We start from the raw sequence: 15322 nt of genomic DNA, 5'->3' as shown, positions 1-15322 counted from the left end.
AGCGATGGGATTTCTCATATGGTCTGAACGTTGAGCTATTCATTTGCACAGGATAAAACCTTGATGTTCAACCTTGATCTACAGGATCATTTTGGTCCATGCTGATGCTGTACAACACTGCTCTGTACGGTAAACACTTAGCATATGTACATTTTCTCAGTATACGAGCTATGGTGCGGAGCTTAAGTAGGAAAAGGGTATATTCAATGGGACTCGAACTTTGGCTCACAACTAACTATTTCGCCCAACATTTATGCAAGTAGCATACATACCACTAGGCTATTAGGCCGTTGTAATGTATTGTAAGGAATTATATTTAACAGGTCACAATGGGCTTCAAAGAAATTTTGTAGTTTGGTGCTGAGCGCTGAATGCCGGCTGAGTTTGAATTATTATAGTCGCTCACTATATTAGCGTATCAGTTGCATATACTTCACTTCTTTCCAACTTTCATAGTCCTTTTTGCCTTAAGGTTACTAGCTCTCTTACTGTCGTCCTTACTTACACTTACTTCGGTGAATCTACTAGTACTGTTGTTACTTTACTTTACTAATTCATGCAGGCAGTGTGCACATGATTGCAGTGTCAACGTCATTTTCACAATGGACTGTATTCCGAAAATTGAGCTACTAGGGTCCGTGACCCGTTCAGAACAGAAATGGTAAGCATGTTGTTGAATACCCAATACATCATTTTGATTGAAATCTAGATATTATTTGATACAGCCATGTGGTCGTGCCCTCTGACCAGGTGTTATCATCTCGCCAACTGATACACCTGTAGATTTACAGATCAGTGCTATGCTCTCTCCAATCTGAACCTTCCAGACTCCAGCTCAACAGCTCTGGAAAGAAGCTAGGCGAAGTGGCACTTTCTGGAATCTGATCGAGCTTGGGCACATAGACACCATCCAGCATATGGTGCTCGAGGTTGTCAGCGCAGTAGTACTGTTCTAGCCATCTATACCTGTACGTCTTCATCCTTTCTGAAAGGAACTCAATATGAATTTGTGCGCTCTTTAACTGTTCCTTGACATGGCGCAGCTGAGATTCTAGATCGTTTTCATATTCCTCGTTGATGCCTAGACAATATTTGTCAGACCCAGCGCAGGAGTCTCTGAATCGATAAATCTCACTTGTCATTTGAGTTCCAGAGTGGACCATTTGATGAAACTCATTTTCATTGAGTTTCTCTTGTGCATTGAGGAAAGCTGCAAGCTGAAGGTAACTCTATAAGAATTGGTATCACATGCTCATACTGAAGAACTCACTTTAGAGTGACATTGCTTCCGACGTGGATGCATTGTCGCAGATGCTTCCGAGTGGGTGAGCTTAGCATGTGAAGTCCAAATGCTGCAATGGTCGCTGCAGTGCTGTAGAGATGATGGCTATACTATCAGGGGAGATACTGCACCATCCAATATATATATGGTGCTAAGATGGCAAGATATTTTCTTCATTATGAAATCTATGGCGCTCGGATGGCTGAAGCTTTTTTTAGTTACAATGTCTACAGCACTCGGATGGTTGAAGCTTTTTTAGTTACAATATCTATGGTGCTCAGATGGCCGAAGCTTTTTTAGTTACAATACCTATGGCACTCGAATGGCCAGTCTTTATTTTTTTGGTTATGATATCTATGGCACTCGGATGATAGTTTTTTTTTGTGGTGTGCCATTAGATATTTGAGTATATAAACTGCCTCATTTATCTCTTGTATTAGAACCACCTAGCTGAACCTATGAGTAGTGACAAGACTTCAGGTGATCCTTCGCGACGCCCTTCATCATGACTTCTTCAAACCCCCTTGTTCTCCATGGCCGACATTTTGGTCGAACTGTGTTTGCCCTGTGCAACTATCCCGCTCTTCTTGCTGCCGGTATACTACAACTGGAAGAATTACAGGGTTCTCCCATCGAAGATTATCTAGCAGAGTGAGTGCAATTATGATTATGTACCGCATTACTTAAGCCTACTTTCACTGGTAGTGTTCAACGGGAACATAGGGTTTTCACGAATCTCATCGATTCATATCCTGGTCTTTTGGATCGTCTGGTGAAGGGTGAGGAGGAGGATATCCTTCACATGGGAGAATTGGTAATTTTTATATTCTTGAATATCATCATACTCACCCTTTATAGCTGGGTAAAGGAGCTGCTGGTGCGCAAGGCAACAATACCAAGACCCTTAAGTCTGCCGTTCTCGAATGGCTTGTGCCCAGGGGACAGGCGGTCATACCACCTCTCTCCCGGAATATCAAGTCTGACCCCAGATTTAACCACGAGGTCACTGGTGCATTGCTTTGCCCCGCAGGGCTTGACTGGTCAAACACAGAGTAAGCCTTTCCGCTAATATATTGATTGGCCGTCATAATGCTACTCAGAACCAAGCAGAGCCTGAAGAGCAGTGAAACCGCGGTTTATGGTGACCAGTGGCCCATGTTTTTATATGCTGTGTATGAGTATAATCCCAAAAATCCCTGGAAGGGCTTACTCAGGAGCGAGATACTCATTTTCATGAGATAATTCTACTGGCAAAAGTTCTAATTCAAAACAATTTCCATTCATAGGGTTTCAAACATGTCTTTACATCTCCAAGCTCAGTCGATAGGGAGCCAAAGGCTATGCAATCTGGCAACGCTTACCTGCATGGCATGAAATGTGTGACTCAAGGATCACTAGCTTACGTTGCAATGCAGGCAAGCAAATTTGATATATGTTTTTCCCTTCTGACTCTTCCTTCAGATTCGGTTTTCATTAAGTTTGTCATCTGTGTTTTTGCGTACAGACACAGTCATGGACTCCAAAAACTTCTACCATAGCATTCTCAACTTGTTGGAGGATCCCGAGGAAAGTGAGGAAGTGACTGACCTGATGATGTGGTGGATGCGGTTTGTGACCTCCCATCCACTTTAAGTTCTAAGTTAACACCTGTAATAGTCGGGTTTTTCCAAATTCTTCTTCGTTGCAGCGCACTATCAGCAAAAATAGTGCACTGTCAAAGATTCAGGAAAAATGTGCTGCCTTGCAGGAACAAGCTACGGCGGATGCCAATTAATTCTTTGTTTTCATAGTTGTACTGTATCATAGTTTGATGTGCTCTTCCTATGTTAGGCAATATATCTCAACTTGATAAATCATCGTCAAAGCTCAATTCAGTGTCATTGATGATAATGTGCCACTATTGGAAACTGCCCTTGTAATAGTAGATGTACACAATTGAAGACCAGCATCTTGATAGGGTCTTGATAATTTGATGTCAGAGCTCGACTTGATGTTGTTGTTGGTAGCTCCTGCCATCGGAAGCTGTCCTTGCAATGCCAGACGTGCTTGCTCTCTGGCGATCACCTTGATAGGGACTTGTTAAGTCAATATTATGCCCTGGCACACTGTTACTGATTATACATCCTGCCTTTGGAATCTATGTATTTAAAGCTAGACATCCTTGTTAGAGAATAAGCAGCTTGATAGGGCAATACCAACTCAATATCATGCCTTAACACATTACCATCAATGGTGGCTTCTGACATCGGAAGCTGCCTATCTAAAGCTAGACATACTTGGTTGTAAGCTAGCATCTTGAACTAGCATGATAATTCAATGTATTTCAATATAATCACCTAGCACACTGTCAGTAATTATATACCCTACCATTGGAAGCTGCCCTTGTAACAGCAGATATACTTGATAGTACATCAGCATCTTGGTATGACATGATAACTTAATATAATCACCTAACATGCTGTCATTGATGGTGGCTCCCACAATTGGAGGCTGCCTATCTAAAGCCAGACATACTTGGTTGTAAGCTAGCATCTTGAACTGGTATGATAATTCAATGTATTTTAATACAATCACGTAGCACACTGTCATCAATGGTAGCTTCCACAACTGGAGGCTGCCTATCTAAAGCCAGACATACTTGGTTGTAAGCTAGCATCTTGATAGGGTATCATAAGTCAATATTATCTCTAGGCACACTGTTGGTGATTATACATCCTGCCATTGGAGGCTTGCTATGCAATAGTAGATACATATTCCAACAACATGCCAGTGTGCTAGTACATGACAACTTTATACCATATGCCTGTCAATATTGTAGCTTTGGGAGATCCCACCAACGTAGTCTGCCTATCTATTCCTTTATCATGTGATCTACAATTGTGATATATATTTTTAATATTATACATTAAATAAAGCTAGCTAAATCTTTGCCAAACTGCAGTCAAATGCCTGATGAGGCCATGACCTTTTCACTGGCACATCTGTGGCCTCTGTTGTACTACTTTCACCAATCTCCGGGGACTGCGAGTGAAGACTAGTACACGACAGGTCAGACACGTGATTTTTTTATATTTGTATCAGATAGTTCTTACCGCTTATTTGAGTTTTCTTTTTCTGAACGCTCCATCAGTGAACAGCGTCGAGAGGTGGAATTTGTCAGCAAGGTGCGGTCATTTACATTTGTTGAATTGTTCATTGTTCATTGGTGTCTACGAGGCCTATGCGACCTAAGAGTTGCCTACATAGGATGGCACTGTCTACATAGGCCTATGTAGGCAACGCCTGCCTACAGGAAATGTGCATTACCCCTGCAGCTTTCAAAGATGATGTTCAGCAGATGGGATCTGACTTGGAGGATGGTGTATCTTGGGATGTGCAGTCTCTGTGGACTATGAAGGGTGTCTCGTCGATGTAATGTGTCTGGGAGTTTTGCCAAGTTTTGCCAATGCACCAAGTGCCAGTTGTGCCAGCACTTGGTCAAAACTCAGCCCAAAGTAGTTTTGCCCCCTACACTAAATACATCATGCTGTACTACTTCTATAGCTACAAAACTACAAGGTATCAAAAAAATGTGCGATAGTCGCGATTTGGGGAGGTTGTTAGAAGTGGCAAACTTCTAATTGTCGCCCTGGAAGTATTCTATGACGCTCCAAACCCCACTTTAATAAACTGCGCGATACACGACATCCAGTGCGCGATACGACAAAGCGCGATACGACAGAGTGCGCGATACGACAGAGTGCGCGCGATACGACAGAGAGTGCGCGATACTCGAGTGCACGATGGGTGTAAGATTAAGGTATTGTATCATAGTGGGAAGAGTTTAGGGTCAGGTAGCAGGTCAGGGTAGCATGGTATAGAATCTAGATAGACAATGGAAGCTCCGAGTCCATGCTTAAAAGGATACTATGTAGATAGCAGTACTAGTAGGGCACAGAATGTTAGACGGCAATATTCACGTCTCCTATAAAATAGTCCTCAGACCAAGGATTAATACGAGGAGGGGCAGATGGACTATCAGGGTCGAGGACACCCCGCAAGAAGATATCGGATGGTCGGGGCTCTACAAAGTCAAGTGGCTTGGAGACATGACGAAGAAGGAACTGTCTAGATAGTAAATCAGCGGTGCCGAAATGCGATGCCTGATGGCTTGACCCAGCACGGAAAAAAGAGCCGGAGGGGACATTATCCTTTCGCACTGGAGTCTTTGGCACTAGCGACAACTGTCGAATAACATTAGGAAGTTCGTCGATGTCTGCATTGGAGCTTTCTAGAAAAACTAAATTGTGAGTGAGTGAGCGAGCGAGAAAAAAAAGGTTTAAATTTGAACGAACGTTTGTTAGGCTGCGAGGCTGCGTGAAAAACACTCTGTGCTCGGAAATCTGACACCAAGTCCTCCTGCTTCACTGTGATGCCTGCTAGAACAATGAAGGAGAGACAGGACAACTGGTGAAATGTACACACCCCTCATTTTTTTGACGGAAGGTTTGGATTCTGTGTCGGAGACAATCTCAACAGATGATTCTCGTCCACGTTTGAGCTTCGCAGCGGCTAGCGAACGAGAGAGAGATGTATATGTACCAAACAGTTGACTGCGACCGATATTAGATAAACTTACCTGCACGTGTTAATATTGTTGGTTTTGACTCCTCGAAACTTGAAGCATCATCGGAATCCAGAAACATCCCATCATCCCCCGTCTCTTGATATTCAGGATCCCACGATGCATATACATGTTCTGGAATTCCTCTCCGCAATGCTGAAGACATGTAGGTTAGCCTATCAAGAAATTGTAGGACACAGAGGCTCTTTACCTATGATGATGTTGGCATCTTTCACAGGGCACTTGTGTCTGCCTCGGAATCGTGCAAGATCACTGCCGGTGGGCTTGTCGACATTTACGACCTCGTATCGGAGCCGCTCCTTGCTTATTAAAACCCACGGGCACGAAGGTGTGCCAATTCCTTTTCCTTTTTCTTTTGAATTAACATATTCAAATGGCAATGGAAACACTTCATTTTGCAGGTACTGATTAACCTCGTCATGAGTCCACATTTGATTAAACGAAAATCTGCTAGTGGTCTCGATATGTGCACATCGACGATGTTCCATGTTGTGCAGCTGCGTCCGTGATAGTAGACTCGTGCTCTTGAGATTACCGTCGTCCTTCAACATATTCCGTTAGTTTTTTCTCGTGTAAAAAGAGATATATATTCACGCACGTCAAGGCAATTCACGAAAAGAAGCCATGATGCAACTTTCGCAGTTTTATCCCCATCGGCATCAAATTGACTTGATGACACAGCCCTTGCCCTACTACTAGGAACTCGACGTGATTGCAACTGCTCCGAGACCAACTTGTAAGTATAACAATCGTGCATGATGTGTTTCGCACCTTATTGACCTTGCTGGTTTGTGAGTGTAAGCCAACCCTGAAGCCTTTCATGACTTCGTCTCGGGCTACCGAGGCTTGCTCGACATCTACCCTCTGGTCAAGTATGTTTTTGGACGAGGTAGCTGTTGGCACTGCAGATCCTAGACTGGTTTTTTTCTTGAATATGCTGACCAGCCTCTTTTTTCCAGACAGTTCTGTGCCCTCTTGCCTTCGAGGTGTAGCTCGCGAAGTGGAATCCAGAGCCTCAGGATGTTTGCTAAACCCATGCTGGCATTCTCGACAGTAGTAAGGAGCATCGGGGTTAGAGGGTGGGGTGAAGTATTCACAGGTGCAGGCTTGTCCTCCTTCACGAAAGTCTCGGCAGTACTTTTCGTGGCGGTCGGACATGGCAATGTATGAGATGACGTGGAGACGGCTCGGAAGAACCAGTATACTGTAGATGTGCTTTATAGAAAATTTTTGTCTCACATAAAGCCTCGGTGAATTGTGATTGACACTATGTCTCTGGTCAAATTTTAAGCATATATTTCATGTATGATATTTAGCTAAAAGTATCTTTCGGTTTTGAACAAAGATAATGCTGACAATCCTTGACACCAGAGTGTTGCACGAGCTTCCCAGACAGAATCACTTAATGATACTACAATAGATTTTGTTCCGCGTCTCCCAAATTGTAAGACTTCGATCATGGCTGCATCCTCGTCATCTTGTTCACCAGGTAACAAGCCATAACCTTCAGGTATGATGCCCTCGACAACGATTTGCTCAACTGTTGAAAAAAAAAGGTTCTCGTCATCCTGGGTCACAAAGGGACTTTTCTTCCCGGGCACTTCAACAGCAGTGTGTCGAACATTCTGTTCCTGATCTTCTTCTATCTGTGAGACGAGCTGATCCCCTGAATTAGTGTCTTCGTCATCAGGATGGCCAGCACCAGTCTGTTCTCGCCCATGAGTGCCATGGTATCGTTCGATTGTGTCAGGGTGAACTCCTTCACAGTCATCTCGGTAAATGCCAAGTGTTACCTGGCTTATCAGTTGCAGATCCTGTGATAAATCGTAAATGCGAGTTCGAACATTGATTAAAGCGCAAAGAACATGTCCAAGGTAGCGGATATTACTACTTACCTGTGGGCTCTTATTGTTCGTTGACGGGCCAGCAATCGGATGAAGATTCCATTCTTCTCGAAAGGTCTTACAGTCATCATTGATAGCATCCAAGAATAGACCTTGGAGGAGCCACAAATGACCCGTTTTCTCGATATCAAGGCCATGCAATCTCTCCAAGCGACTGAAGAATGCCCTCCAACGTCTCACGAACTGGGTTCCTACTTCAACCCAGAGGCGCTCTATCCTTGAGTTTTGAGTGGACCTGTAGTAGTTGTGTAAGCACAACTCCCAATCGGACATTTGATAAAAGAAAGTCTTACGATCCCCACATAAAGGAGCCACGATTTGGGCCATTTCGCATGACCATATAAGTAGCAACATCAATGTTTTCACCACCGCGATCGCCTCGCATACGTGATGGCATACCATACTCCTCTTGAGCTTCAAGAAATAAATCGAGTACTGTTACAGCACGATTGTTTGTGCTTGCTCGCAGTGCAACTACCTGGACAGGCATTAGCAATTGGCAACAATTTGACTCAAATGACAGTTGCATACTGTTCTGCAGTAGCCGTCAATGAATCCATGGACGACAACCCCCCACCGAATCATTTTATGGTGCCCATCCAAATGCCAGAGAGCATTGGAACGTTTTACTTGATATTTCCGTCTTTGAATAATTTGTTGCCGTCGGAAGTGGCGTCCAATTCTGTCGACTCGTCGTAGTGATTGCCATATTCGCCTATGCTGTACACGAACACCTTGTTGGCGAAGAAAGCCAACAAGGTACCGAAAACCAGACTCTGGTCTACGACGCTTGAATAGCTTCACCAGGGCATCAAGGTCACAGTCACGAAGGTTGGAATAGCACCTTTCAATGCTGTGTTGACGCATGTAGCGCCGTAGTGTTTCCGGATGAACATCGAGGATTTTTGCGAGTTCAACATGCCTGATTTGATGCCGAGCAGAGGTGGCCTCCCTCAAGAAATCAAGATCTATTATTTTTTTAGGTCGTCCTCGTTTCCCGGTGTTCTCAATTCTGGTCAATTCTGGTTTATCGATATTATGCTCCTCTCTGTAAATATCTCGTCTTAGTATCTGCACGTCTATCAAAAATTTGACTCACTGTTCATTTACAGTTGTTCCTAGGTGTTCGAGATTGGTAACTGCGCGACCAAGTTGTGTGGCTACATTAGCTAACCATTCGACGGGGAGAGACTCCAGATTATCATCTGAGTCGATGTCAGGTACAAGTGCTTGGAGAATTGGAATTGCATTCGACAAGATAGCATCCATGTGGAATGCAATACGAGTGGGGTCAGCTCCATCTGCTCGAAGAACTCGGATGGCATGATTATAAGTGCGTCGGACACTCTCATATGCAGCTTGGATTTCCACAGACCAATTTTTTGTTTCAGGGAGAAGTGGGAGTGACAATGGCACCAAAGGACCAGTGTCCATTGTTTTGTATCTGACGCGAGTTAGAAAGCTATATGTTGTTCAAAGGTTCCGCTGGTATAATTTTTACTGGTGACGTGTTTTGTGTCTAACACATTCCTTTCCGTACCTGGTTTTTTTATTACTAACACCTCAACTCTTCTTCTAAGCCATCCCTTCGTGTTCACACAATATTCTGCTCAAACAATCAAGTTGACTTGCCTTACTGATTCAAGTTCAATGCCTGCTCAACGCCATCAAATGTTCTTCTTCTCAGATGGCACCCACATCTTCCAGGTTTGTGCCACTCGACGGATCATAGCCTTATGATGGACTAACTTGAATGTACTGATAGGCAGGAGACTCACTCTTCAAAGTGCATGCAAGCATCCTCAGGGATAAATCTCTTGGGTTTAGGGATATGTTTGCTGCAAGCCAGGACACCCAACTCGAAGAGGTCGACGGTAGCACTGACGACAAACCCATATTTGTACCGTCGCAAGTAAGCGAAAATGCTTTTGAATTGTTCCTTTCTGTCTGTTACAACAAGTGAGCCTGAGTTTGTTTCATAATGAGCTCACATCCAACTTGAATGTCATGCAGATGGAGGCCTGATGCCGTCAAAATACCTAATGACACCGTCATCCAACTACTGGAGCTGAGCGACATGTATCTTTGCAGAGACGCTCGTGACTATGCTGTTCAAAATCTCCAGCGCAACCGCTACTCACTCGAATCCACACGACTTATTTCCCTCGCTTTGAAGTTCAATATCAAAGAATTCTTGCCGCATGCTTTTGAGCGCCTCATTTCAGCTCGCATCAATGACGTGTCCGACGACGAACGTCACGCTGTTGGGCCCATCGTGTGGAACACAATGTTCAAGGTCAAGGAACGTCTGGATATACACCGTCGGATTATTGCATGTGAAGCCCCACCTATGGTACACGCAGGAACTTGCGCGAAGCAAAAGAGATGCGAGGAGGACTGGAAGCAGTTGTGGTGGAACGGAATGGGTCGGTTTCTGCTGGATGGGCGAAATCCACAACCTTACAAGGATGCCGTCGAACGGTTTGAGAAACTCGACATCGGCGAGATAAATCCGGATTGCTGGAAAGCGGTATTATTCACTGTGAAAGGCCAAAGTGCCTTCGATCACGAGCGAAAGCTTATCAGTCGCACGGCTAACAATCTCATCAAATACCTGATTGTCGAGCCAAACTTTGAAGATTTTGGCCGTGCAGTATACTAGCAATAGTAGCTATATTCCTTTCCCTGTTGTATCGCGCGGTGCGGTGCACTTGATGTTGTATATCGCGCACTCTCTGTCGTATCGCGCGCACTCTGTTGTATCGCGCACTGTAGTATCACGTTTTGTCATATCGCGCACTGGATGTCGTGTATCGCGCAATTTATTAAAGTGGGGTTTGGAGCGTCATAGTATTCCGCCCTTGTTCCGCTCCAACAGTATCGTAAAACAGTGGGACCCTGTAGTTTGTCAAGCTCCACGAATAAATAGAAATGGCCAAGAAAGAAACCTGATCCACCAATATGAAAGTAGCTGCAAAGACGGAAAGGCAGTAATGTTATCTACAGAGTGACATTCACTCCCATCGCAATGGCTTGACCTAAAGTCTCATTCACATGCTGAAAGAGCTGGCACTGCTTGGTGCGAATAGCCATGTCGCTGGCCTGACCAAGATGCCAGATGACATTGGAGATCAAGTTGTTTTGATCACGTTCAGATAGACCATTCCACTGTCATGGTTCAATCAGCGATTCAAAGGCAAATTGCGAATAGTGCTATTTGCTACGTACGAAAATCCTTGGTTGATCGAAATCTATCTCGCTGGGTGTGCTAAGGTACTTGACAGCGCCGCCAGTCCAAATGGTGTGGTTGTCGTCATTATACGGCCGAGGAGCAAGCCCAAGAAGATCTTGCTGCGACCAAAAGTTCGGGCGATTTCCCTGGTTGTTGAAGTTCATGGCACCATCACGTAAGAAATTCGCTGGATAAACTCGATTTAGCATCACGCAGAATGATGGAGAAAAGTTACGAACCGACAGGATTGAGAGGGCAGTTGATCTGTCATTCGCAGCTTTAGGCACGACCAGACTGAGTCACACGATGCTACTTACTGGGAGTTGTCTGCCGTTAACTCCAGTGCGGTATCGCTGGGCATCTGGATGGAGGAAGTTGAGTAGAAGATTTCAAAATTATGTCAGAAAGTAAGAACTATAGTACCAGCGTAAGCGAACAATCGTGCTTGCAGTGTGGGATCCGCGGAAGGTTCGAGACCATAAGGCTAGATGAAATTAGCCTTGTTAGTTCACGGATCTTTAGAAAAACAAACCATGTTGGCAGGGTCAAAACCAATTTGTTCAACCTCTGCGAAATGGTTAGTCCTGAGGGAAGAAGTTAGTTGTAGCGCATAAACATTGAAAACCACAAATCCGTACGGGTTCTGAACAAGGGTGATTCGACCAATTTCCTGGTAAGGTGCATCTTCTACGAGCCATTCTAGAAATAGAAATGTGAGTGTCAAGAATATAGTTTGAGGACAGTAAAACGTGCCTTTGGTCAGGTCTAGGATGTTGTCTGAGAGAAAATGTTAGCATCGTCCAAAAGAGACTAGATAAGACCAGGCATCAGACATTTATAGTTCTCGGCTTGTTGAGGCGTCATGGTTTGCCAGTAAATTGTCCAGCTGGGGTAATTTCCAGCTGCAATGGAGTCATAAAGATCTTGGACGCCAAAGTCGGGGCTCACGCCAGCTTGCACGATGGCCTCGTCATTAGTGTTGTTCATGATGCCTTGATCTGTCACTGCGATGGTTCTGGACCGTGTCAACGATGAAGACACCAAGCACATCAGAGACCGCCTACTTGATGTAAACCCACGAGCCATCTGCCTTCACAGCGCGGAATGTATTGCCACTGTAGCCATTCATATGCCTAGGGATTTGTGAGTAAAGAAGAAAGCACGCATATTTCATGAGATGCATACCTGAACCCGTAAGGAGTCCCGAGGTCAGTCATGGTACGCATGACCTATTACAGGTTGATGTCAGCACAGATAATCACTTGACTGGTGGCGGAAGGTACCTGGTAGATTGATTCATTATTCGCGGAAAGGTAATCTAAAAAAATGTAAAGCCTGCACATCGAAGTGGCTGATTTGTCGCTCACCCCAGAAATTCTGATGGGGTGTACAATGAGTGAACTGCCAATGATATTATGAGGGAGAGAAATGCACATTGTAATCCACAGTGTTTGTCTGAGGGTTGCGTTTCTGAGAATGGATGAAGTCTGTATGCATATTCAATATGACAAGCCATGGAGGGATTCGTTATACTAACGAGGGAATTTTGCTGGATCGCGAAGCCAGAAAACAGGGTGGTTTAAGAATACCCAGTCCAAGATTCCGTCTTCTGTGCGCAACCTAAGTTTAGAAACAACAACACGTTGAGCACGTGGCGGCAATACCAAACTAGCTCATGTACTTAAAGGCGAGCCCTCGCAGATCTCGAACAGTATCCGCATTGCCCAGATTACCGGCAATTGTAGAAAGCCGGGCAGTGACTGGGGTACGCTTGCCGACCTCCGAGAAGACACTCGCCATCGAATAGTTCGCACCCACAGGTGTGGTCACTTCAAACCAACCATGAGCACCTCCGCCTTTTGCGTGGACAGTGCGCTCAGGCTTTGCAAAGACCTCATTAGCAGTGGCATTGCGGAGAATCCTGCGTGTCTTACCACTCTCTCACGGACAAAGTGAGCCAGTGATTCGATCTGAGATGTATATTAGGAAAGATCGACGCTATCCCAAGGAAATTCCTTGCCAGGTTAGTGGACGAAATCAGAAGAGGGCCAGTCGTTCCTAGTCTGTCTGCCATGTACGGGTTGGGATATCTGCATACAACATACTTGTTATTTGTGAAGTACGGTTGAGGAATAGCTAACTCACGCCTCTCCCCCAGACAGGGTGTAATCCAGTTGAGTAGAAGGATCATTGATAATCGAATCTTGCTCATTTGGACCTTGATATATGTTGAAGTAGGGCTGACTTGCGTCGCGCTTGGCTTCTTCAGCGTGCGCAACAGCGATCGCAGCTCCTGAGAATAGAAGCAAAGCAAAGAAGTACATCCTGTCAATGAAAGGAAGCTGGGTTACGAGAATCGTAGCTCTCCACATTATATATATGCAAAACTCTCTATCTGTAGGCTCAGTATGTCATGTTACGCGACAAGAAAAGCTGTATGTCTGAGCAACAGCCCTGATACGGTGAGAAACTGTTCTTGACATGAGTTGAAAAAACAGGGCCGCCTGAGCAATCAATAAATGATCTTGTCTTCTCCCCACCGCTGTGATGAAGACACATGATGATGTGTTTGAATCCGTGGTGACTATTCATGATGCCGAGGGCTTTTGACAGTGAGAGTTTTACTTTGGGGAAAGTCATGGTGCCGTTCACCCAAAGCGCTGTATAGAGGCCGCGCCCTCAGGCTTGGGAATGAAGATTATAATACTGCGATGTAGTCCGAGAATTGTTATAATAAGATGTATGCATGTTTACTTGCCTGGAGTCCTAAACCATGCAGTGTATTAAGATGCGACTACAGTGACTGCGCCGTCAATTAGGACGTGAACGCGTGAACCATGGTAACGTTTGCACGGGTCCGCGGGGTAAATGGGTGACGGGTAGCAGAACTAAATACTGTCAGCCGGTTTATGTAATACAACCGGCAAGACTATGTCACAGTACAATTTCATTACATAATGACTCGTCACATCACCATCGTACCTCGACCACCTCATCTAGAATAGTAGTTCGAACCGATTCATCTCTGAGTCGTCATGCATTTTCCTCGAGCACTTCAACTTCGTTAATGCTCTGAATTACTTAAGGGATGGTCATTATAATCTATGTTTAAAACTTTGCATCTCTCCATGGCGGCAGCAGAACTAACTTCCGGAAGCGCAGCCGAAGGACTCGAATCAGGGTGTTATGAGATCTACATTACATCTTCGCGAGTCTCAGATACTTTGGACTTCTGCCAGCTCCTTTGGCGTGAATTCTGCCGTGGACCAGGCACAACCAGTTTTGCCGAGTTCTGCTAATAGTGACATGGGTACCTGTGCGGGTACGAGGTCCTGAAAATATCGATGAATTATATTTATAAAACTCTACGCGACATCATCCTGCGGCAGTGTCTCAGATTCATTGTGCATAACACAGCTGAGTGCTTACTGTTTTAACTCATAACTCGCGATTGCAACTGTTGCAAGACACTGGCATTCTCACGTCAGGCACCTCTCCCAGTAGACCGACGAGCGATATTGAACTTGATACATTAACGGCCAAGAAGGCACGCAGCTGTAAGCGCACGGTGATATCGCCAACTCGAACGTGTTAGAGTCTCCCACTAGAAGTGACTAATGTCACCGATCTCGATGTCTGAGGCAAACCCGACGAGATTATATTTATGTCCCCATCTTCATTCATTCCATTCACAATTTACAGCTGCATCTAAAGCTCGGTTAAATTTCGCTGCACAATATTAATCACTTCACGATATCCTTACAACGTTGCTTGAAAGCTAACAGCAGCCACGACGCATCTCGAGTTCAAACCTTTAGATGCCGTACTAACCTAACCACATCAGCAAAACCGCACACCAACTGGACAAGGGACAAAACACCTCAGTCGGAGTTTCGAAGAACGTGTTCAGCGGCGTGGTGTTTCAGTCTGAATGCGAAGGGTGTGCCCATCAAACTCTTAGCGGCTCAGTTTCAAAGTATACACCTGAGGCCCATCCTGCCCTCGTTGCGATGCGCTGCGTTATCAATAAGCGTCCATTTAAGTTTGCGGCTGATCTTCTACACATCGAGGCAGTCAAACTATTGCGCCCTGGAGTGATTGCACTATCTCCACACACGGTGTCATGTGACATCGACGAAACTTATCGCAAGCGATATAAGAACTCGGGAAGTGCCAAGGTGCCTACGTCGATAGAAACCTGGTTTGACCCATAGCTAGAGGACTCGAAACAAAATGAGCCGGGATTATGCAAATTTTGTGTCCACACAACGGACCGATCG

The 15322-nt window shown here is 44.9% G+C and overlaps 7 protein-coding genes across 7 annotated transcripts; 3 read left to right on the top strand and 4 right to left on the bottom strand.

Annotated features, from left to right (window-relative positions):
- Nucleotides 1-785: 785 nt before the first annotated feature.
- On the bottom strand, nt 786-1303 carry HD556DRAFT_1310746 (uncharacterized protein; the record flags this gene model as incomplete). Its single annotated transcript, XM_041300450.1, has 3 exons — nt 786-1081; nt 1136-1229; nt 1271-1303. The coding sequence occupies 3 exons, from the start codon at nt 1301-1303 to the stop codon at nt 786-788; spliced, it is 423 nt and encodes a 140-aa protein (XP_041157330.1).
- A 484-nt stretch (nt 1304-1787) lies between these two features.
- HD556DRAFT_1433420 (uncharacterized protein) lies at nt 1788-3056 on the top strand (the record flags this gene model as incomplete). Its single annotated transcript, XM_041305220.1, has 7 exons — nt 1788-1933; nt 1988-2096; nt 2141-2334; nt 2383-2452; nt 2569-2697; nt 2744-2889; nt 2939-3056. The coding sequence occupies 7 exons, from the start codon at nt 1788-1790 to the stop codon at nt 3054-3056; spliced, it is 912 nt and encodes a 303-aa protein (XP_041157329.1).
- Nucleotides 3057-6064: 3008 nt separating this feature from the next.
- On the bottom strand, nt 6065-6663 carry HD556DRAFT_1242523 (uncharacterized protein; the record flags this gene model as incomplete). The annotated part of the gene is made up of 2 exons (XM_041298289.1): nt 6065-6448; nt 6505-6663. The coding sequence occupies 2 exons, from the start codon at nt 6661-6663 to the stop codon at nt 6065-6067; spliced, it is 543 nt and encodes a 180-aa protein (XP_041157328.1).
- Nucleotides 6664-7222: 559 nt separating this feature from the next.
- HD556DRAFT_1242521 (uncharacterized protein) lies at nt 7223-8083 on the bottom strand (the record flags this gene model as incomplete). Its single annotated transcript, XM_041298288.1, has 2 exons — nt 7223-7720; nt 7802-8083. The coding sequence occupies 2 exons, from the start codon at nt 8081-8083 to the stop codon at nt 7223-7225; spliced, it is 780 nt and encodes a 259-aa protein (XP_041157327.1).
- A 1558-nt stretch (nt 8084-9641) lies between these two features.
- Nucleotides 9642-10472, top strand: HD556DRAFT_1242469 (uncharacterized protein; the record flags this gene model as incomplete). Its single annotated transcript, XM_041298283.1, has 2 exons — nt 9642-9769; nt 9830-10472. The coding sequence occupies 2 exons, from the start codon at nt 9642-9644 to the stop codon at nt 10470-10472; spliced, it is 771 nt and encodes a 256-aa protein (XP_041157326.1).
- Nucleotides 10473-10641: 169 nt separating this feature from the next.
- Nucleotides 10642-13769, bottom strand: HD556DRAFT_1490873 (catalase-like domain-containing protein). The gene is made up of 16 exons (XM_041308792.1): nt 13188-13769; nt 13063-13132; nt 12977-13012; nt 12724-12923; nt 12576-12662; nt 12326-12443; nt 12228-12271; nt 12107-12175; nt 11876-12057; nt 11681-11726; nt 11575-11626; nt 11466-11526; nt 11360-11403; nt 11282-11306; nt 11039-11229; nt 10642-10978 (listed from the first exon to the last, which is right to left on the bottom strand). The coding sequence occupies exons 1-16, from the start codon at nt 13412-13414 to the stop codon at nt 10811-10813; spliced, it is 1620 nt and encodes a 539-aa protein (XP_041157325.1). The 5' UTR covers nt 13415-13769; the 3' UTR covers nt 10642-10810.
- A 1232-nt stretch (nt 13770-15001) lies between these two features.
- Nucleotides 15002-15190, top strand: HD556DRAFT_1214862 (uncharacterized protein; the record flags this gene model as incomplete). The annotated part of the gene is made up of 1 exon (XM_041296658.1): nt 15002-15190. A coding segment is annotated over one exon (189 nt), but the record flags the coding sequence as incomplete, so codon positions are not given.
- Nucleotides 15191-15322: the final 132 nt, after the last annotated feature.

This window comes from Suillus plorans (assembly GCF_016647745.1).
Source record: "Suillus plorans strain S12 chromosome Unknown HD556scaffold_51, whole genome shotgun sequence".
Classification (NCBI taxonomy): domain Eukaryota; kingdom Fungi; phylum Basidiomycota; class Agaricomycetes; order Boletales; family Suillaceae; genus Suillus; species Suillus plorans.
This window is presented reverse-complemented; position numbering and strand designations above follow the sequence as displayed.